The following is a 22141-nucleotide window of genomic DNA, read 5'->3' on the forward strand; positions in this document are numbered from 1 at the left end:
CATTTGTAATTTTTGCAATCTCCATCATGTTGCTATTCAGACATGGAACACTAAAAGCAGAAAAAAGAACCTTGTCCTCCAGAGTCTGTAATTTAGAAACAGGTGACATAAAGTATGCAAGTTGGCCTTGGGAGAGAAAGAGTAGCTGAAAGAGGCATTAAAGAAGTCATTGCTATATTGCTATATTAACGGGACCTGGAAGGAATGGAGGCAGAATTTTTATAGGGCTCCACTGGAAAGGTACCTCGAGCTTCCCTATATCATAGATATAACAAATCCAGAGGGAAGAATCCTACAGATTCCAAGATCTCCAGAGGAAAACAACCCTCCAGCCTTCCTAATATCCCGTATTCTAGTGCTGAATATCTTATTTTCAAATCTAAATTCCCTCTGTAGTAAAAACTGAAATAAAAGGGCCTCTGATTGTTACCACTATAAAATACTATCTGTTAAACGATCTCATGAATACAGAATGCAAAACCACTTTATATGACTGATTAAATTTACCCTCACAGTATCCATATTAGGCAGGAGAGAGGCAGACACTATCCTCATTTTACCAGCAGACAAGCAAAAGCACAGCAAGTTAAGTGACTTGCCCGATTTCAGTAAAAATTTCTTATCCCAGTTCCATGGAGAATCTGCTAATACTTCTGGTAGTCAGAAAAAGGCCAGAAACCTAGCTTTTTGAGTGGATTTGGAAGAGAGTGAGATTATAGTAATATTAAACGGGAAAGGATGAGAGGGATAGAGAATATCAAAGGTAATTAAAGGCATAAAGGTATTTAGGTTACATTTCTAGGAAGGAAAAGTCGCAGTTAAGAATACAATCTGTAAGTTAAGAAAATTAAAGTAGCCCTGCCAGAATGTTTCAACATAGAATAATCTCTTTGCTCTACTGCATGTTTTGTGCAGAACCCAGATTTTGAATCATTAATGAAGCATAGAATTGTTATGTCTTCTGATGTATTACTACAACTATGATTTCTTTGTTCTCATATTTTAAGTAACATTATTTTTATTAAGAATTTGAACTAATCATAAACTACAGTCAAATATTAAGTCAACCAACTGATTAATAATTTAGAGTATGAAGTTAAAATAAATAAGGATTTCTGCTCTATATAATGTTATCTCCCAAGAGCTGTCTGGCTACCTTATTTTATTTTTGTCTTTGGGAAAATCCAATTCAAATTTCTCAAGTACCTATTTAATCTCTATTTAACTTTTAATTCCTGAAGTAGACCAAAGAAAATAAGTGCCTGCATCTGCATCTTTGAATCTCAAGCTAACTTCTATTTACCATAATTAAGCAATATCCATTTCCACTTAAGAAATCTTCTGAAAAGTATTGTCATTTTTGGTTTACTTGAAATTTTAACTTTTCTTTCTGTTTTCATTGTGGTAGAAGAGTGGAATTTAGATTAATGCCAAATGAGACTTTAAGAACACATCAGAAAGTGTTATTACTTATCAGGAAATGTGAAGTAGATTTTTGTTTTTGTTTTTTTAAGTAGGGTAACAGTAGCAATGAGCACACGTAACACCCAGATCTTTGTTTCTTTTTTTTTCAAGATTTTTTTTTTTTGATGTGGACCATTTTTAAAGTCTTCTTTGAATTTGTTACAATATTGGCTCTGTTCTTTATGTTTTGGTTTTTTGGCCGCAAGGCATGTGGGATCCCAGCTCCCCGACCAGGGATCGAGCCCAGACCCCCGCATTGGAAGGCGAAGTCTCAACCACTGGACCACTAGGGAAGTCTCCAGATTTTTGTTTCTAAATACCGTCCCACAATAAAAGGAATCAGGGCTGGGGCAGAGAGGCTGAAATATTTTGCTGTGACAAAAAGCAAGGACATATTGAAAGAATGATGGAAACAAGTGAAAAGGACACAGGAGCTACTTGGAGGTGTTCCCATTGGGCAAATTTGGGATAATTTGAGCACCAAGAAGAATAAGAATAGTAATTGATAACAATTGAATAATAAAAGAATCCACGGGTCCAAAGTGATTCTAAAAAAGAAGAGAACAGAGCTCCTCTTTACAGAATGCCAGTGAACACGCAGAAGGAACGACAGAACCTGAAAAAAACAACTTTATAACCACCATTAAATAATTTGAGTAAAAATTATCCAAAAGTTTGTTGGGGAACAGGATATTCAAGCAGTTTCAATTTATCACCCCATAAATTACTTACTAATTGCAAAGAGAAGAAGGTGCCTTTCAGTGGAAAAATCTGGTAGTCAGAACCTTAATCTAGTGATCAAACTTAGCACCACCAGTAATAGAACAAACTGACATTATGTGCAATGGGAATGTTATAATATATGATCACCTAGTAATATTCTTGCAAAAAAGGTTTAACTAGTATCTAATAACGAGGAAACCTTAGACAAATTTAGATTGTGCAATATTCTACCAAGCAGTTGACCTGGACTCTTGAAAAATGTTATTGTCAAGAAGAAAAAAAAAAAGTAGATCTAGAACTCTTCTAAAACTGTTCTAAATTAAAGAAGACCAAAGAGGAATGTCAACTAAATGAAATATATAATCCTTGATTGGACCTGGATCAGAAAAAACCATAAAAATCATCTGGAGATAATTTGGCAAATCTAATTATGGACTGTTTGTTACATAACATTATTGTACCTATGCTAAATTTCTTAAGTGTGATAATGGTATGCATGCTGAAGTATGTAGGTACAAAGAGCCATTATGTCTGTAAGTTACTTTCCAATGGCACACTAATATGTGTATGTGTGTGTGTGTGTATATGTGTGTGTATATATATATAGAGAGAGAGAGAGAGAAAGAGAGAGAAGAGTGTGCATACATGCAAATATGTAATATGTTAACAACTGTACATGAAGAGTATATGGCTATTTACTGTTGCTATACTTTCAATTCCTCTGTGGATTTGAAATTTTCAAACACAAAAATGGGAAAAAATTTATAAACATGAGTAGATAATATGTATACTTTGACAAATATTTCTTAACATGTGAGCTGTTGTTCACTTAGTGCACTCTAGAGAAGAGGGTAAGGCACACATGCTGGAGTTAGACTGCTGGGTCCCAGCTCTACCACTTGGGAAATGAATGACCCACGCAGATTACCCAACTTCTCTCTGATCTAAAATGAAGATCATAGGTTGAACCAGAGGAAGTTGTCAGCACTGCCATTTTTTACTTACAAAATAGTAAAGCAACATGGTGCAAATAGAATTCACCCATAGGTTTATTGGGATGATTAAATGAGAAAATCCAAATAAAGTACTTAGAACAGTACCCATCTCATAGTAAGAGCTCAATAAAATGTTATCTATAATGAGAATTATAAGAATGACAAAGAGGAATAGCTACAGTGTCTAAGAAACTGTATTAAGAACTGGGGGTTTCACCATGCCACTCTCCCCCTTATACTCACTGACTCCTCACTATGTTTACTTATCATCATACTTATCATACCGGTTCAAACACCCAGTATGGCATTCAACACCACATTTCATAATTTGACTCTTGCCTGTCCCACCAGCCTCCTCTCCAATCATATCCACAAACAGACCAACTGATGGCAGTTCCCAGGAAGTAACATACTCTAATACTTGCATGCTTTTACATGGAATGTCATTCTTCCCCTTGTCTGCTGGACTAGCATCTAGACAGGCTTCAATACCCAGCTTAAACAGTATTTGCTTTAGCCCCTCCAAGATTTGCTTTAGCTCCTCCTTCTGAGTTTGAAGCCCTCCTCAGCGCTTTCCTAAACCTCTGTGCATACCTCTGCCATAAATTTTATACACATATATTTACATATACACATATATCATGCTTTATTACCACAGTCATTCTTCTTATCCTGCTCCCCCACTAGGTTTTCAGCTCTTTAAATACACAGTACCTGCTCTGAAATCTCATACAGTCTCCCGACAAAGACAGACATGACAGGTGTACAAGGTGTTAAAAGAATATAGAAGGAAGAATTTCTCTGCAGACAGGAGGGGGTAGGAAAAATGTCAGGAAAGGCGGCAGGAAGAAATGTGAACTGAATCTTAAAGGATGAGTAGGAATTCACCATGTGGCTGGGTGAAGGGCCTTATTCAGACCAAGCGGCATAAGCAAAGCCAGAGAGGCATGAAGCAGCAGAGGGTCTGGCAATGCGAGGGCAGTCCACTGGGATTGTGTCCACATTGCAAAAAACAGTCCTTTTTAAAATAAGGCAATCATCAGCCTGAAGACTCTCGCACTCAGAGAATCAGTATTCTATCCATAATGGCGAACAATAATGGATTATAAGCAGTAGATAACACAATCAGATTACACTTTATGTGTTTTCAAGCATGTAAATTGATTTCTTTTAAGAACCTTCATCAAGAGTTAAGATCTCTAATATGTAATACGGTCATAAGACAGGCAGACAAATTAAATATATGTATTTTCCCAGTAAACAGTCTTTCCTAAAACTACAATCTGCTTATTAAGATTACATCACGTTCACACTTTTTAGGCCTTTTATATAGAAGTGCCTGGTCCTTATACCTTCAAAGTACTCACTGAGCTAGACTAGGCACTGCAGAAGCTAAAGATGTGTAAGACACAGTCCCCAGCTTCCTGGAACTAACAGCCTAGCAGAACAAATGATATAGATCCACAAGTAACCACAATGTAGGGCAGGATGAGATAGGCACCGTGCCAGTGTTAATAACTAAATGTAGAGAAAGAAGAGACTTCCTGCCGCTAAAATCAGGAAGAAAGAAAGGAGAAGGTGGCATCTGAGCCAGGCCTGGAGGCAGGGTTGACTCTCAGTATGTTCAGCTAAGAAAGAATATAAACTTCAAACATAAGTACAGTCATTCATTCCTAACAGTGATTTACTTTTAGTTGAATATTTGCTTTTAGGAGTGATAGTGATGGGAAACAGAAAAAGCCAACCAAAAGGGGAAAAAAGATAGAATGTTTGTAGAGTGTGATGTTTTTCAGCCTTTGATATAAACAAATGCTGAATTACTCATTTCTTTCGGCTAGAGGCCAAAATGGTAAACTGGAAAGAAAGTTTTTCAAGAATTGAAAACTCTCAGAGAACATTTCAGCCGACAGGCAATATAGTATTTTACCTCTCCCACATTCTTCTGATACTGTGTAACATGGATCCTCTATGGAGGTAGTTGTGAGGATCATTAATGTTGACTGAAGGTGACGGAGGGGAAGGAAGGTTTGGGTAGGACAGGGGTGGAGAGATCATCAGATCACAGCCTCTGCCCCTCTCACATCTCGCCCCTGAGCTCCAGGCCCTGGAATCCAACCACGTATCACATCTCTCCACTTCAAAGTCTCGTAAGCACTTCACACATATCACATCCAACACTGAAGTCTTCATCTGCACTTTATCCCATGTTCTCCAGCTCACCAATTCCTTGCAGCAATGCAGAGCTACTGATTTATCAACAAAACCTGATACCCATTTTTCCTCGGAAACACTGGCGACTATTTCGAAAAATGTTAGAACTCTCTGTGAGCAAAATCAAATTCACCTGTATGCTAGATCTGACCCACTGGCACCAGCTTATAACTTATGAAACATAAATCTGATTATGTAATTTCCCTGCTTAAAATCTGTACAATTTCCCTCTGCAACTCTGGGATAAACCCTACTCTATTTAAGATGACATCAAAGGCCTTCCATGAGTCAGCCCATTCCTACCTCTCCCACAGCATCTCTCATCAGATATCCTTCAAACACATACCCCAATGCCAAATGAAGGTTCTTACGTTTCCTGGAATATGCCTCTCACTCTGGCTTCTGAAGTTTCAGTGCATTTTTCTGTCTGGCCAGGGTGCCCTTTACTTGACTTACTTATCCCTCGGGATTTAGCTAGGCCACCAGCCCATCACTCTTGGGCGGGGATACTGCCCACTGAGACGTGCTCTCACGATATCCTATCTCAAAACACACCTCAATATTGTCTTCATCTGTGGGCCTTCAACATTGACAGGGAATGACATAAATGCCTGTAGCTTCATCTTACTGATGTATATGCAGTGGCTGGCACAGGATCAGACAGGTAATCGCCCTCAGTATGTAGCTATTGAATGAATGAATCAACTAAACACTACTGAGGCTGTGAAATCTTCCTTGATCCTCTCCAGCAGGAAGTAGTTCTTCCTCTAAACAGCCTCAACTCTTATCCTTAACTGTTGCCTACTTTAGAATCCTGGAAGGAATAAGAGACAACCATCTTACCAACTCAGCTCCTCCCAAGTAAGAGTCCATGTTTTACTAATCTCTGTATCTCTGCCAGCCCCTAACTTAGCTCCTTGCCTCTAGTAAACTCTCAAATGTGTGTCAAATAAATGACTAAGTAACTCTACATGTAATTCTACAATTCAATTCTCGATGCTTCCAGTTCCTTTTCCTTGGGTTAGGTAACCAAAACCCTACTTCACTCTGACATTTGCAAATGGATGTTATTAAAGAAGTGGAAAAGGAATGGTTCAAAAGCACAGATGGTCATCCAATGACAGTTTTTATTTTAGAAATGAATAATCTGAGAAATCTTCTACTACTTCCAATGGATTTTTTCCAAATGATGGGCATGGTAAACAAAATGTATTTTAAAACATGCTATACCATGGACCCTAGTAAAACTAAAACACTGTTTCAAAGTTCATTTGTATTCTTTATATTGACCATACAATAATAATAGCAAACATTTATCAAGAACTGTTCTGCATGAGGCATTCTCCTTATGGCCAGCAACAATCTTGCCAAGTAGGTTTAAAGATTAGGAAACTGTGGCTCAGAAAATTTAAATAAAATATCTAGTATGTCATAGTTGGTGAGTCACAGGAACAGGTCCTGAACCCACATCTGTTGGTGACAAAGCCCACATTATACTCTTTGTTTGTTATGACATCCTTAACCTCTGCCATAGCTCTGCTAGTTAATACTATAGCTGATAGTAAATATAAGATACATATGCTTTGGTTTTTTAAGTGTCCCTGAACAGAGAAATTTCTTAACTTTTATTTCTAGAACTATCAATTTTGTTCCCAAGTGATTTCAGTAAAATCTCCCCTTAAAACCATTTTCTCTGACATGTCATAGTATCTTCCATCTATCAGTTTAAAGTACATTGTCTTCTTGGCCCCAACTCCATTAAATAGAATTTCACATATTTCACCAAAAATTTCCACAAAAGTATCACAAGGGTGATTTGTTAGGTAACATTGTTCACTTCCAAAAATATTTAAAACAAGAAACACTTTATGCACCAAAACAATAGCATGAATACTACGAGGTGCTATTATAACATCTTACATATCTTATACAATAAAAATACTTCTTACCTGATTCTTTCCATGGAGAATTAATGAATATGAGATACAATTCCCTCAGGTTAATGATAAGATGGTGTTAGTAATTTCATTTGGCGGACTTTTTTTTTTATTTGCTTCTTTAAGTATTAAAAACATAAACTGTCCTTTAAGTTAGAATGGAGGTCAATTTATTAGATTCATAAAACAGGAGAAAGGAATTATAAACTGAAAGGGAAAAGTTTAATGTAATAACTGACATAAAACTATGAACAGAAGAAACACATCTCTAAGGAATATAGTTCCCCCCCCACCAAAAGCAACTCAAAAACACAACTAGTGTTAAGTTTTATTAATAACTTTGTAAAGTTATTATTTAGAAGTACTGTATGTCTTTCAAGACATAGATTAGCCAAAATTATTTCAAAAAATATGTTCATCTAACCTTTGAGCTGGCACCTTATCCTGGCTATTCTCTGCCTTAAGACGTAGAAAGCTGCAAAACAAATGTCCAAAAAAAGAAATTCCAGATCTTTTCTCTGTAAGGAGGCTGGACTTGGGTATTTATCAACTTGTTACATTCCCGGAGACTTACACATATGCAACTTTCAGTGCTTTTCTGAAACAAACAAAAAAATCTAGGACATGTTCAAAATAGTATATTTTAGTCACCATTTTGTCATTAAAAAACATTTTGTAACAAAAATATTAACCAATAATTGAAGTTGTGCTATTCTTTCATAGTTCAAATTCTAAATTAAAATATTTCAGACCTTTTGTGACACTGTACCTTCCAATCCAATTTTTCATTTTCAGAATATTAATTTTTGGTTCCAAGAGACAGTATCCTTTTATTTAAATGAGTGTTGGACAAAATATCTGAAAAAAATTAAAACTTTTGATAAATTAGTAACCAAGTCTGGTAGTTTTTAAATTGATATATCTTTACTTACCTGTTTCTTACATACTGTGTGTTCCCTTTTCTCTCCAACTTTGCAGAGGAAATATTAAGGTTTTTTTTTTCTTTCCTTCCACAGCATTTTCTTCTTGCATGGCTGCTTTGGTTGTCAATAGCAACAATAATTAGTGTGAAAGCTCAGCCATTTCACTTGAAGATACGTAAATTACCCATTTTAATGAAAGTAAATGGAAGAAACTTGAAACACTGCTAGTAATAGTCAGCATTCGACCAACCTAGAGATCCTAGAGGTAAGGGAAGAGATGATTGTATGACTTCTCTTTTGGATTAATGTCTTTCCTCTTTAAAGCATAAAATATGCTTTAAAGAGGAAAGACTTTAACTTTCCATTTGTGTATTTATTTGTGTAATTTAAAATTAGGTGAATGGAGCCTTCTTTTAGGTAATATTAGAAGAAAAAAATTCTAAGTCCAATTTGATTCAATTAAAGTAATAATTTAACTATCGATCCAGAATGATTGCTCTGTACTTTTAAAGGTACACATTACATTTGCTTGTTAGAGGTTTTTTTGTGTGTTGGTTAGGTTTATAACTTTAAAAGAACTCACCATATCTTGATGTTGATACATTTCTTAAAAAAAAGTAATGAAATATATCAGGCACAATCTAAGCAAAAAGCTGAAAATAAATCAAAGTATAAATTGCAAATTATATTCTGGATCACATATTAAAGAAAACTGTTTATGACTATGGTTATGTATGAGAAGGGAAAAATATAAAAGGATACCGTTTCTTTAATACTCTTTAAATGCCAATTTTGAAAAATCTAATTTATCAAGAAAAAATATTAAATGATTTTTAAACAAAGGTAAAACAAGCCAATGAAGAATAGCAAACGTCATTGTTTTCTAAGTAGTTATATTAGTACCAAGCATCCAACAGTTCTGTATAGTTTATTTTTGTTCATAATATCTTAAGTTGGGTCACATTTCTCTTACTTAAATCAGCCTTGACACACATAGATTTAGCAAGTTTTATGTTATCAGTATGTATAGCCATTAAGTAAGACTTTTTAGCATGAAATTTTAGCCAATGCCCCATATTCTAAAATTTGCATTTTAAAACTATACAAAACTGCATTTTAAATCAAAGCAATTTTAAACATGGAGAAGATTATTTCCAGGAAGTTTCTGGAATCTATTCTCTATTGACACATAAGGAAATTTTCATAGGCAACCATCACCACGGTTTTTGTGAAAGCTGCCAAAAATAAATGCCCTACATGTACTGTTTTGTGGTATAAACCCCACTAAAAAGCACTAAAATAGGATTCATTAGTAGCACATAATATAGAAAAATCTGTCCCATTTTTTCCTGATAACCTGTTTCCCGACAGCCACTGTAAAGAGCCACAGTGGTTAACACATGCAATCTCGCCAGCAAAGCCACCTGGTGAGAATTCACAACTGTAGAACTCTCTCCTGCGACTTGTCCCAGACCACTGCTTCAGTTCACCTGAGGGCTCTCAGTGACACTACACTCTACTGAGGGGTCTCAGTGATTATCAGGCATGGTTAAAGATCATAAGCACCCTAATGATTGTATAAAATTGTGACTAATATAAACCAGAGAAACTGAACTATTCGGGGATGACTTTTCTTGCCTGCTAAACACAGGTTACAGATTTGGAGTCCATCCTGGGCTTTGGACAGAGTTAGGGAAAATGAGGGATAAGAAACCCAAAGGAACTGAGCCTCCTTATTAGCCAAAGGTATCCCTATCTTCTGGCATATCGTCAGACAGTCTCTTAAGCATGATACAGGCACCTCTTTCCAGGTGATAAATGCCAGGTACACAGATGAAAGGGAATGGTCCTCCCTGACACTGTACTTCTACCTTCTAACCCTAATCTCTAGCTAGAAAAAAAGTAACTCTAAGATGTTCTCCATACCCCAACCCTAAATTTCATGTATTTCTCATTGTCAAAAAAGTTAATAGTAGCCTGGCAAACTCTACTCATAGACAGCTCTCCAACTCTGCATGTTTATAACACCAACATCCAGGACAACAGATCCCATGCCCACGAATAGCATTTTGACTAAGAATTTGGATGACCCCAACTTTCAGTCTACTGCTTTATAGGCATTAAAGCTATAGCATTCATCAGACCTCAACACAAGATTAGAGAACAGAACATTTAACAAATCTACAAATAATTTCTTCATAATTTTATATTTTCTCCCCCAATTTACCTGTTTCAAAAAAACACAATTCTGCCTTAATTAGGAAATAAACTATAGAGGGGAATATCCTAATTTTTGGCCATACATAGACATCAAGATGCAATGAACCTTTTAATTCATCAGTAAAAACTCAATTGAGTTTTGATTTAAAAACTCAATCCAAGGGACAAAAGAACTTGAAACCATTATCTATATGAAACACCACGAAATATTTACGTAATCAGATGAGCTTGGGACAATTTACCCAGTAGAAACTATTGCCACAGTAAGTTATATAAAATCAACTCTAAACATCCATGTACATTAAAAAAAAACACATTTAAGCATGAGCTGCAATTTGTGTTTTTCTATTATTTGCTATTTGTTGGCATGAAAGCATTTGGCAGATAGTTACTAAGTACCTACAAAATCTTAACATTAAAATAAAATAGGAGGTAACAAAGGCTTTAGCAAAATATTTTGGGTGGCAGGAAGCTTATGTTCGGAAAATCTATCCAAGGAGTTAGTCTGTGTGCTAAACACACACCTTTGACCATTTAGGGGTTTTTCACAGAAACTGAGTTTGAAAACCCTGATCTATAAAAACAAGGCTAGAGATTTTTGAAAAACAACACGGTTTTTGGCAAAGTAAGCATAAATCCAGAAATGTCTAATAGTTTCTTGTGTACATTAGCACAAATTTAAACTGTGATGACATAGTTCTAAAAGTTCAAAATAAGTCAGTAATATTTACAAAAGACAACCTTAACCTTGTGATCTGATGATGTTATAATAGGAAAACAATGTCAGTTTTGGAGAATTTATATCATTAATCTACAGGACCATTAAAGAGATACTAACCAAATGAAGTGTTCAGTTTTAAAATTTATTTGATTCTAGACTATCCTCATACAAATCACCTACAGCAAATCCTTAGTCTCAAGTTGGCTTTCCCCAGCATCTAATACCTACCAAGGCTGCCTCCAGCCTTTGGTTAATATATGGCAGAAAATGAGGGCTTCTAATTAAATATAATTAGGAGGAAAACTGTTTCTTCTACAAAATCAACTACTATATTATAAAGCTACAAAACCAATTTGATTATTCATATCTCTTTTTCCTTCTATCAGACGTAAGAATAACAAGTTGACTTAACAGTGTTTCATCAGGCTAAGTTAAAACTAAAATTCTTGAGACTATCTATGAAAGAATATGTAATAACACATGGATATCTACACTATTTTACCATACATAATAATACTTTATCACATCTAGGCTGTAACATACTCTTTTATGCTGGCTTTATTAGGAATTTTATTAGTATTTATATTACGACCATAATTATCTCAACTAGGCACTAGTAGTAATTACGTGATGAAATTGGAAAATTTAAAATGAAGCTTTAGTGCATTAAAATGCACTAAATGTAATTTAAAATGCACAAATATAAATTTATTTATATTTGATATTACTTAACTGAACTCTATACCTTGTAACACACTGATGATTTTTAAGTAACTAGATATACATTTTGAAACCAATTGTCTCTGGTAGATTCCCAGGGATGCACTGTCAATCACATCAGGCCTATGCTACAGTATTTTTCTATGGTCAGCGATTGATATCACTTTGAAATTTTTTCAAACGAAAATATCTTGGCTACAGTCTATTATATTTGAGAACTGATCATTTATTTATTCCCACAAAGAAATGTAAGCTCTTGGCCCTGGCAATGTAAACTCCTTGGTTCCCCTCCAGGTTGATATAGGGTGACAATTCTTGGACAGGTTAGATTCTTGGTTGGTGCTGATCTCTGGGGAAAGGCATTCAAAGTCCCTTTCTCCCAAGGAGATGGGGCACTTACTGGATTGGGGCCCTCTCCAGACACATCGATGTTGAGCCTTTCTTTTTCTTTTCTTTTTTTCTTTTTTTGAGAGAGAGAGATTCTCCTAGGGCATATGTACCCCAGAGTTTCAGGTTCCATTGCCAATGGAGCTTCAGGAGTGCATGAGGATTAACCTTTCCTCATACCCCAGTGAAAACAAGTTAAGTTTGTGTCTGGACGGTGACATGAGACTCTGCTTTGAGTCTATTCAGGCCCCAGTGGCTTATTTAAAGCTGCCCTCCATGAGATCCAGATGAACTAGAATAAAAACTAAGGGTCATTTGGGCTCCTTTGCACACCTATAACAATCAGGAGCTTTGGGGAAATGAGCACTGCTCAAAGATTTTGTTGTTGCTGGGCTCACTGGCCCTTATTCCACGTAACAGCATAAGCAGGATAAATGATTCCTGGAAGCAATGTTTGTGCCTCACCTCTTACCCCAAGTTATAATTTGCATGAAAATGAGTAAGTACATACAAAATGGTAATGACTTTTTATACTGATATTCAATGAATACAAAAATAATTAACTCATACAAAATTGATACAAAAAATTCTCCCACTGATTTCTTTGCAGAGTCTCCTAATACTGGATCCTAGGAGACACCTATCTGTATTCCATTCCCAATGCCTCTGGGTACCAACTCCATCAACTGCTGACTGATTTTTAAAATACATGGGCTGAAAAAAAAAAGAAAAGAAAAAATATATGGACTAGCTTTGAATGAATATTACAGCAAACTTGACATTGTTAGAGATCCTAACTTGAAACTGTCTTTTGTCTAGCCTGGAATTGTCCACCCAAAGCCCTATACTATACAGTTCACCCATCACTGCTAGATATTCTGGGCTGAATCAAGCTGAGTCATCAGAAAGCTAAGTATGTATAACGTTTCTTAAGCTGCTTGTAAAATAGTTTTCTATGAACTGCAGTTCTAGAGTAAGGGCCTCTTCTTAGGTTGGAGGCTCTTCTATGGAACAGCTTTACAAAACCACCACTTGCTTCACGATAAAAACGTTGCTGTAGCCCCTTCCACTCCATCATTCAACCCCACTCTCTGAAGACCACATGAAAGTCTTTTTTCAGTACTATATGTGGGAAAAGCCATAATTTCCCCAAATAACTGGCTTGATTTTTCCCTAACAAACAACATGAATTATATAAGCAATGAAACTTCCCTTTTTCCTTTGGCTAGCAGAAACTAACAGCCAAATTATGAAACATAATTTAAATCCTATGGCTTACATATCTGCACTTATTAACTCGCCTCCCAACATCTTACCTTTTACTCTATCCTTTTTTCTTCCTCTAGCCATTGTTAATTCTATCTTCCTATTTTACTGCATTCATTCCTGGAAGCCACTTCACATCCTTTCCCAAACAAGGTAGGGCATAAAAACACAGAAATAAATCCATTCTATTCGTTTTTTAAGGTATCTTCTAAGGAATCAAAAATAGAAAATGACTGAATGGAAGGTTTCCACTCTGTAATATTATCCATGATTTAATCGCCTTTAAGTTACATATTTTATATAAGAAAATTTATAAAAATAAAATGAGAGCTCTTCAACAATTGTACTTACATAAAAATAGGATGACTATCTGTCCCATATCTGTATGTATATAACAGTGATGATTAATGTGTAAAGATATTCACTACAGCATATTTTGTAAAAACGAAATATTGAAAACCACCTAAATGTACATAAATAGGGGATTTTTAATTAATTAATTTAAAATTAATTATGGTACATCCATATTTAAAAGAGATATGATACACCCATATTTAAAAGAATGAGTCAGGTTTACATGAATTGATAAGGACTAGCCTCCAAAATGTAACATTACATGAAAAAAGAAGGTACAGACTAGTTTTACTTCGTGCCATCATTTTATGAACAAGGAAAATTTTTGAAATGCCTAGAAATCTCTGCAAAGATCAACAGGGAACAGTGGTGGCCTGCTGGAGGTTGGAACTAGGTGTCAGGAAAACAGAGAAGTTAGAAAGACTTACCTTCACTGCCTTCTCTCTCCCCCAACCTGGTTCTTTTAATTTTTAACTTATGCACACATTTCTTAATTTTTAAAAATAAGATGACTTAAGATATAATTGGAATAAGGATTAGAATAACTAATGGAAATGATATGCCCCTACAGTTGTTTTTTTTTCCCCCCTTTGGCCGCGCCACGTGGCTTGTGGGATCTTAGTTCCCCGACCAGGGATTGAAGCCGGGTCCTCGGCAGTAAAAGTGCAGAGTCCTAACCACTGGACCACCAGGGACGTCCCACCCCTACAGTTTCAAAGTCACTTTTAAAAAGTGTTTTGGTACAATAGTTTAATATTGCCTGAAAATACTCATGTCATAGCAGGTATCCCAAAAACCTTTATTCAGGTATCAAAATTCTACATACTTCTCCCTAACAGGTAATGGGTCTAGTAAAAAAGCAAACACTATATACATAGCTGTAAAAATTACGGCTGAACTATAAACATAATAAAAGGTCAACGAATTAAGCAATTCCTAAAAGAATGTATGAGTCTTTCTTATAAGTAAAAAGGACCTCACATCCATAAAGAGTAGACAACTGACAGGCAGGAGGCCAGGTGGGGATCCTGGTTGATGGACAACCTCACCCTATCCTCCCAACCAGTTGCCTCTAGTCCAAGATTAAACAGAAGAAAAATGAGGGCAGAAGGACCTTCACTGACTTGTCAGAGGAGTTTTTTGGGAAAGAGTAGGGATTAGAGCATCCTAGAGTCAAGCAACAGATCAGATTCTGGATGTGGAATTGCCAGAACCTTAAGTCAGCATTGCAATCCAGTCTTTCATTTACCTGCTTACTACCAAGGAAGAAACCATTGGCCACCTGGTCAAAATTACAACTGTATATGTCATTTGACCACCTATAAAAGTTATCTTGCAGAACAATATTTTTTTCAATGTATGTTTAAGGTTGCTTATTTTAGAACTGTGTTAGCAAAAGATTAGAATCAACATAAATGTCCACCAATAAGAAACTGGTTAACAAATTATGGTATAGCCATACAGTGGAATGCTACACATCCATAAAAAAGTAAGCAGGCTCTTCATGTGCTGATGATAAAGAAAGTCTTTCAAGATGCATTTTTGGGAAAAAGAAGATAAAATAGTGTATATAGCATGCTATATATAAGAATATATATATATATATAAGATATATAAGAATTTACCCATAAGTACGTAAAGTATTTGTGAAAGGTATACAAAAACCTGGTAACATTTACTGCTCTAAGGAGGGGTATTTGAGGCGATGAATGCATTTTCTCTTATAAAATAAATAGTTTTAAAAGACTGATGGGAAAATTGTTAAGCCTGCACAAAATCGGTGGGAAAGGGGCAAAAGTATCTGTTATGGCGGTGGGGGAGGGGAGGAGTGATGAGGATTAGACCATTATAACCCTTCTCTAGTTCCCTTTCATCTCCCCCGTGATGAAGGCGCAGCCCCTGTGATGAATATCTTCCATTACTCACTGAAGGAAACTTCAGGGAATCACTCAGCATCTCTGGATTCGCTTTAAAAGCATGCAATTGATTCAACTGACTGAAAATGCATATAACATGAAAACCACCATTACAATTGCTACAGAAGGGGGTGTGGGAAGCACACCTACATTTTCCAAAGCTTATCAAAAAGTTTCCCAGTAGCAAAGTGCTGTTTCTGGGCTGGAAGCGGCTCCTCGGGACCAGGTGTACGCGCACGTGCGCTTTCAGGCAGCATCTCCTTGTGGCAGGTATTGGAGGGCAGATGGAGAAGCTGAACTTGTAGCCACTGAAGGGCTTCCCTTTACTTGACCTGACCTCCCAGCCTGAGAAGTGCTAAAATTTCTAGTCCGTAAAGGTTAAGACCTGCCCAGATTAATTTATGAGGGGATCTTAGGAAATTAGTAGCTCTCAACAGTATGATATAAAGATCAGTTCTAATGGGGGGAAAAAATGAAGGAACAAGGTAATTTCTGTGAACCTTAACTCTCAAGATGACACATACTCCAAAACTACCTACAGAAAAAGGTCAAACTTCTTCAACACTGATTCTAGTTTGGAATCTGCATTCCAAGACTACTTGAAGTCACCCAAAGTACATGCTGTTCTTAACCTTTTCATGGAAAGTGGTGGTTGGATAATCTTAAACAAAAAATTGACTTCCTAAGGATTTGGAGATTCAGGTTTAGCGCTGAAAGTAGTTACAAGATTGTCCACTGCTTTGCATGTATTCCTACCTCAAAAAATAAAACCTGAGATTTTGCATTCTCACCCCAAAATTAGAGGAGGAAGCTGATAAACATTAAGACAGTGAAGCGTGCTCAGCTCCATTAAGCTGGCCTGGGACCTGCTGGCAATCTTCAACACGGCTCTGAACAGCACAACCTGCCTTGAGATTCCCAATTACTCCTGGAGCGCGTACGGTTGTATGGATATAAAAAACGGCTTCGGGCTTCCCTGGTGGCGCAGTGGTTGAGAATCTGCCTGCCAATGCAGGGGACGCGGGTTCGAGCCCTGGTCTGGGAAGATCCCACATGCCGCGGAGCAACTCGGCCCGTGAGCCACAATTACTGAGCCTGCGCGTCTGGAGCCTGTGCTCGGCAACGAGAGGCCGCGATAGTGAGAGGCCCGCGCACCGCGATGAAGAGTGGCCTCTGCTCGCCGCAACTAGAGAAAGCCCTCGACACAGAAACGAAGACCCAACACAGCCATACATACATACATACATAAAAAGAATGTAAGCAGACAAGAATAGCATTAAAAAACAAAACAAAACAAAACAAAACTGCTTCATCTATAAAATGCTGATTCATGGCCAGTGGAGGTTGCCATAGTTGTTCACTACTAATGGAAAGGCACTCACTAGGAATAGTAGGGGAACACTATGTGTGGCCTTCAAAGTCACTTCCAATACTTCTTGTTTACTCTTAACTATTTTAAAGAAAGTATTCAAAATCCAAAAAATCAAAGAAGGGTGTAATCTATATACTTTTGTGATTAGGGACAGGAAATCAATGACCAACATAGGGAGCAAAAATTAAAAAATCATGTTCCTTTTAAGAGGCTGATTCCTGAACCCAGATATGAATAAGGAATGAAATATGAAATTTAAATGTTTCACTTACCAAATCAAAATTCTCTGCTTAACTAATAACCATTTCATTTGAAATACAGAAATAAATAATTCAATGATTTGTTCACCATTCTTTCTAGTGGTCCACGATCATTAGCCGTAACATACATCATCCAAGTGAAATTATTTGACAACTCCAAAACAGTTTCAGAATGAATTACTGTTTCTCAGTCCTTAAGTTGCACTAACCTATAAGTTTATCTAGCACTGATAAAAATCAAAAATTTTCACTTTACATGGCAATTGTACAGTTGTAGCCTTTACTAACTTCAGAGAGGAGGGAGGAGAAAACGAGATTTAGAACTAATAAAGCAAAGCAAACTCTAGGAGTAGGTTTCACTTCTCACCAAAATCTCCAAAGAAACATAACAAAACACCTGCATTTTGCCTGGTCTTAAGGAAAAATGATACAAAACCATCCTAATTTATATAAATTCTTTCAAAAACCACAAATTGCTCAATGACAGCCAAAGAACTCAGGAACTGAATAGCTTTGTTGAAACCTAGAACTAGTTGTATTTTGAGTTTTTCTTCATACCTTAACAAAGTGCTTTCAACAGAAACACTATTGTTATAGCCACAGATAGAGCCAAATGTCCAAGTAAACAGAAAGACAACCATACAGAAATGCAATATCTAGACCCTATATACCCTTTTCAATATTAAGGAAGTTCTCAGATGGGGTTTAGAGCTGCAGGGCACCTTAGAGATCCACTTGTAAAATAAGAAAACTGCAGCTGAGAAATGTTAAATAGCTAATCAGGTACAAAAGAAGTCAGGGCTCCACTCAGCTGTCCCAAATTGTTTAGTGCTTTTAGTTAAGAACTGTTTCCACGGAATACATGGCTTTTTAAAATCAGATATACAAACCCTGAGAAACCTTTATTACAGAGATCTCCACTTGGAGTAGAGAAATTGTTAAAAATAATTAAAACGAAATGCGCCATTAACAAGATGGAAAAGTTAAGGAAGTTAAATAGAATAACTACAGAGCAAGAAACAAGTATTTTGTGATAATCTAAGTGATTAAGGTGCTGTGTGCTGTAAATATGGAAGCATCGGTGTGTTACAAACATATTAAGAAATTTTCCCTTTACAATCAAGAGCCATATCAATAGTCAATAAAGGTAAAGCCCAAGACGATTAACTGGAAAACCCAATTTTGAACGCTCAACATGTAGAGATCTGTTTTTAAGTCAAGAACATAGAACAAAGAATCAAAGGATAGAAAGAAGGTACGGGTATGATCTCTAAAAGAACAATGAAAACATAACCTGCCTATGTCTGGAATAGGTCATGCTTTCGCCAGCGGGGCGGGAATATTGGGTGGCACAGGCGGGAAGCAGAAGGACAGCTCCTGTGCCTGTTTGGGTAGCAGCTCTGGTCCTTCCTTCCTCAGTCCCAGAGGGAAGGGCGGGAAGTCTGGCTGAACAGGGCTTTGTGGCTGGACTTGGTGAGGCAGGAGCGAGGCTGGGCAACGCAAGCCCCCTGCCATGTTCGTTGTCTTCTCCCAACAAGTGCATGGAAAGGGGGGCAGCAAGTGAAAATGAAATGCAGCATGTTTTGTGTAAATACATATACTCGACTCACACGAATATTGAGTCAATATGTCTCACGTATGCTCAACCAAATGGAGGTAAACACTCACCTAAGGGTCAGTGCTCTAGGGTGTGAGACCTGACAAGTAGTATGATGAGGGTATGGTCTCCCCCAACTTACACATCTTCTAAGGGATAAATTGGGAGCTTCTACATGCAGGTGGGAACAGTTTCCTTTTGCTTTGCTGTGCTGATTTGAAGGAAAATTCCAAAGTGAATCATTCAGAAAAACGAGAACCAGGGCACTTTTGCTAAGGAAGGGAGAATGCTCCTCATGGGAAAAAGAACTCTGAGATTATCTAAGGGTCAGGAAGGCAAAAACATTTTTCACATTAGATTTCCCAGAAGCTGTTTGGAATTTTTATAGGTAATCCATTACCAGATGTAACTGTTAAAGAATAGCAAGGTATTTTCCTTGAATAAATATAGTGACAAAGGTTTTAATTTCACAAAATCTTCCTTTAAAAACTAATCAGGAGTTTTCCATTTGTCCCCGACAAGCCTCGTTTTGCCACTGTTCTTCCTTCCCACTCTGAGGTGACCTCCTCTCCCACATTCCTCTACCTGTTTACAGCAAAACAAAGACAGGGGGATCTCTGAACTGGTAAGAGACATTTGGACCATCTGAAGTTCTGCAAAAATAAAACACAGACAAGGAAGCATCCATCTTTGAACTCATTTTTACAACTCTGCCATCTGTAATATTAATGGTAAAGATCCATCTGGCCCTTTTTAGTTTAAAGGCATTTTGTTTTATTGCAACACAGAACCTTGGAACCATTTTTTTATTTCAGCAGTATAAATGCAAAAATGCATATATTATGTCTAAAGAACAAAGAATCTGATAGCATGGGTATGTCCCATCCCAGAACACTGTGTCAGTAGCAGTAGTCCTTTACATTTCTTTAATTTCATCAAACACACATAATAGTGTTTACTCTGTGCCAGGAGTAGTTTTACGCGCTTTACAAATCATAACTTACTTAAGCTGTGTTGTGGTCCTAGGAGGTATTGTACTATTTTAGATGCATTTTAGTGATGAGGAAAATAAAGCACAGAGGGATTGAATGACCTGCTCAAAGTCACACAGCTAATAAGAGGTGGAACTAATTTAAACCCAGGCAATCTAGCTCCAGAGTCCACATTCCCTCCATTATGCTGCCTCTCAAACTTCCACCAAATCTAAGGTAAACTGTGATTTGTGCAGGATCACCTTACGCATTTATTACCATTTCAGTAATTACCTCATGCCATGCTGTAGCTTCCTCAGATTCAATAACAGGAAGGAAAAGATAAGTACTATCCAATACTATATTTGACCACTGTGCAGTCTTTTAGAAACAAAATGAAGGTATAGAAAATAACAGAATAGTGTCCCATATCTGCTGGGAAAGCTACTGTGCAGAAAGTGGAATGCTAGGAAATCACTTGGATGTTTAAGTTTTGTAATGCCACTGGACCTTTCAAAGGTCTTTAAACTCATTCAAATTCAGAACTGCCAAGTCAGTGTATATTAGAGAAAATTTAATTCCAAGGTAAAGAGACATAAAACAGCTCCTAGAGGTTCTTTCTGGGGAATTCCGCAGTTGATGAACCTCTAAGAGATAGAGTTTTCTCCGCGGAATTCCTTCAGCACATCTGGCAGAGTGCAAATATACTCCTCCGCGTGCTTCTGGCGACTGCCCTGACACGCTGCCTTCATGGACGGTGTACTCCACTGAGCTCAGGGCACTCTACCAGGCAGCCTTGTCCTGGGTGGGGCTGGCGGCCTGTGCACACCCAAAGCACTGCAACATTTGCTCTGGGAGTGTCCTGAAAATGAAGGCAGTGAAGGAGGAGGAAACTGTCTCCCTTCCTGCAAAGAAACTACTTATTTTTTATGCAGGAGAGGTGTGTGTATTGGGTCAAGAGAAGAATCCTCTCTTCACCCTTTGCTTATCAACACCGGATTGCTCTTCAAGTTCCACACCTGTGGCCTCCAGCTGTGCAAATACCTCTGGCCCTGTGGCATAAGACTTTATTTCACCAGGTACCATTCTTCTTTTTTGACCATCTTCCCTTAAAAACAATGGGAATAGACTAACCAGTGGGGGCACAGAACCTTTACCTAGTTCTTTTGTTTACTGAAAACTGGAGTTACCACCATCTGCCTTTATAAAAAGCAGCAATGACCCAACTGTGCAAAAAGTCTGGCCCAGTGGCTTGCAGGGAGCAGGTAGACAAACTTTAATCCCCTTTACCTTTCCGTCCCTAACCAGAGAGGTCAACCTGGGACTGTCACTCTCCCTCCTTTCACAAAGTTAAGGACAGGCATCACACACAGTTCTCAAAGACTGAAATAGCTGAGGGAGTGCCTAGCTTTCCAAACTGAAATTTACCTGATTCCTCATCCTGCCAGCACTTCTCTAAGGCAGGCTCATCCCTTTCCAGCTCCAGACTTAACTATCCTTCCCTATTTCTCTAAGCCCCTTTCTCATCAGCAGTAAACACTGGGATATATGGCACCCAACTCAGTTCCCACTATCTAACCAGACATGCCAACCTCGTGCTCCAAAGATATCCCAAAAATTTACTTGATAGTTTGTGGATTCTTTTGTTAGGGGGAGTGGGATAAAATTTTAAGATCCAGATAAAATGCTGGGAATGAATTTCTCAAAATACTGGGATGTAGCTCTGATTTCTACCATTAAAATACCCATTTGTGATCATGTAAAATTAAAAATCAGTGTTCTGATTGGGCACTTATTACATGATGTTGATTACTCATGGAACTTAAAGATGATGGGTTTTTTTCCAGAGGTATTATTGGATTATACTGGGTGGTCCATTTAGAAGCCAGTCAATACAATCTCACTTCAAAAAAAAAGATTTACAAATAGGCCACTTTATACAACAGCCATGGTTTAAGGAATTTATAAGTGCTATAAGGTTCAGAGTTTATTTAGTGTAAATACAGTCTAGACTCATTATCTTACCCACACCTCAGAGCCCAGAGCAAAGAAAAGAGTAAGCCTGATGGGAAAACAAGAGCTGGAGGTATGGGGGACAAAAGCT

At 37.3% G+C, this 22141-nt stretch overlaps 1 protein-coding gene and 1 non-coding gene across 5 annotated transcripts in view; both read right to left on the bottom strand.

The window, feature by feature from the left end:
• Positions 1–22141, bottom strand: part of NPNT (nephronectin) — a 74616-nt gene that overhangs the window by 49665 nt on the left and 2810 nt on the right. For 3 of the 4 annotated variants that reach the window (XM_061192076.1, XM_061192075.1, XM_061192073.1), the window contains exon 3: positions 7755–7805. The exons of the other annotated variant lie outside the window; for it this stretch is intronic. In XM_061192076.1, coding sequence (XP_061048059.1) covers positions 7755–7805 — 51 coding nt within the window. The remainder of the gene's footprint in view (positions 1–7754; positions 7806–22141) is intronic. 4 annotated transcript variants of the gene reach the window in all.
• On the bottom strand, positions 14544–14616 carry TRNAK-UUU (transfer RNA lysine (anticodon UUU)). Its single transcript has one exon. It is a non-coding gene; the product is annotated as a tRNA-Lys (tRNA).

This window comes from Eubalaena glacialis, chromosome 5 (assembly GCF_028564815.1).
Source record: "Eubalaena glacialis isolate mEubGla1 chromosome 5, mEubGla1.1.hap2.+ XY, whole genome shotgun sequence".
NCBI lineage: Eukaryota > Metazoa > Chordata > Mammalia > Artiodactyla > Balaenidae > Eubalaena > Eubalaena glacialis.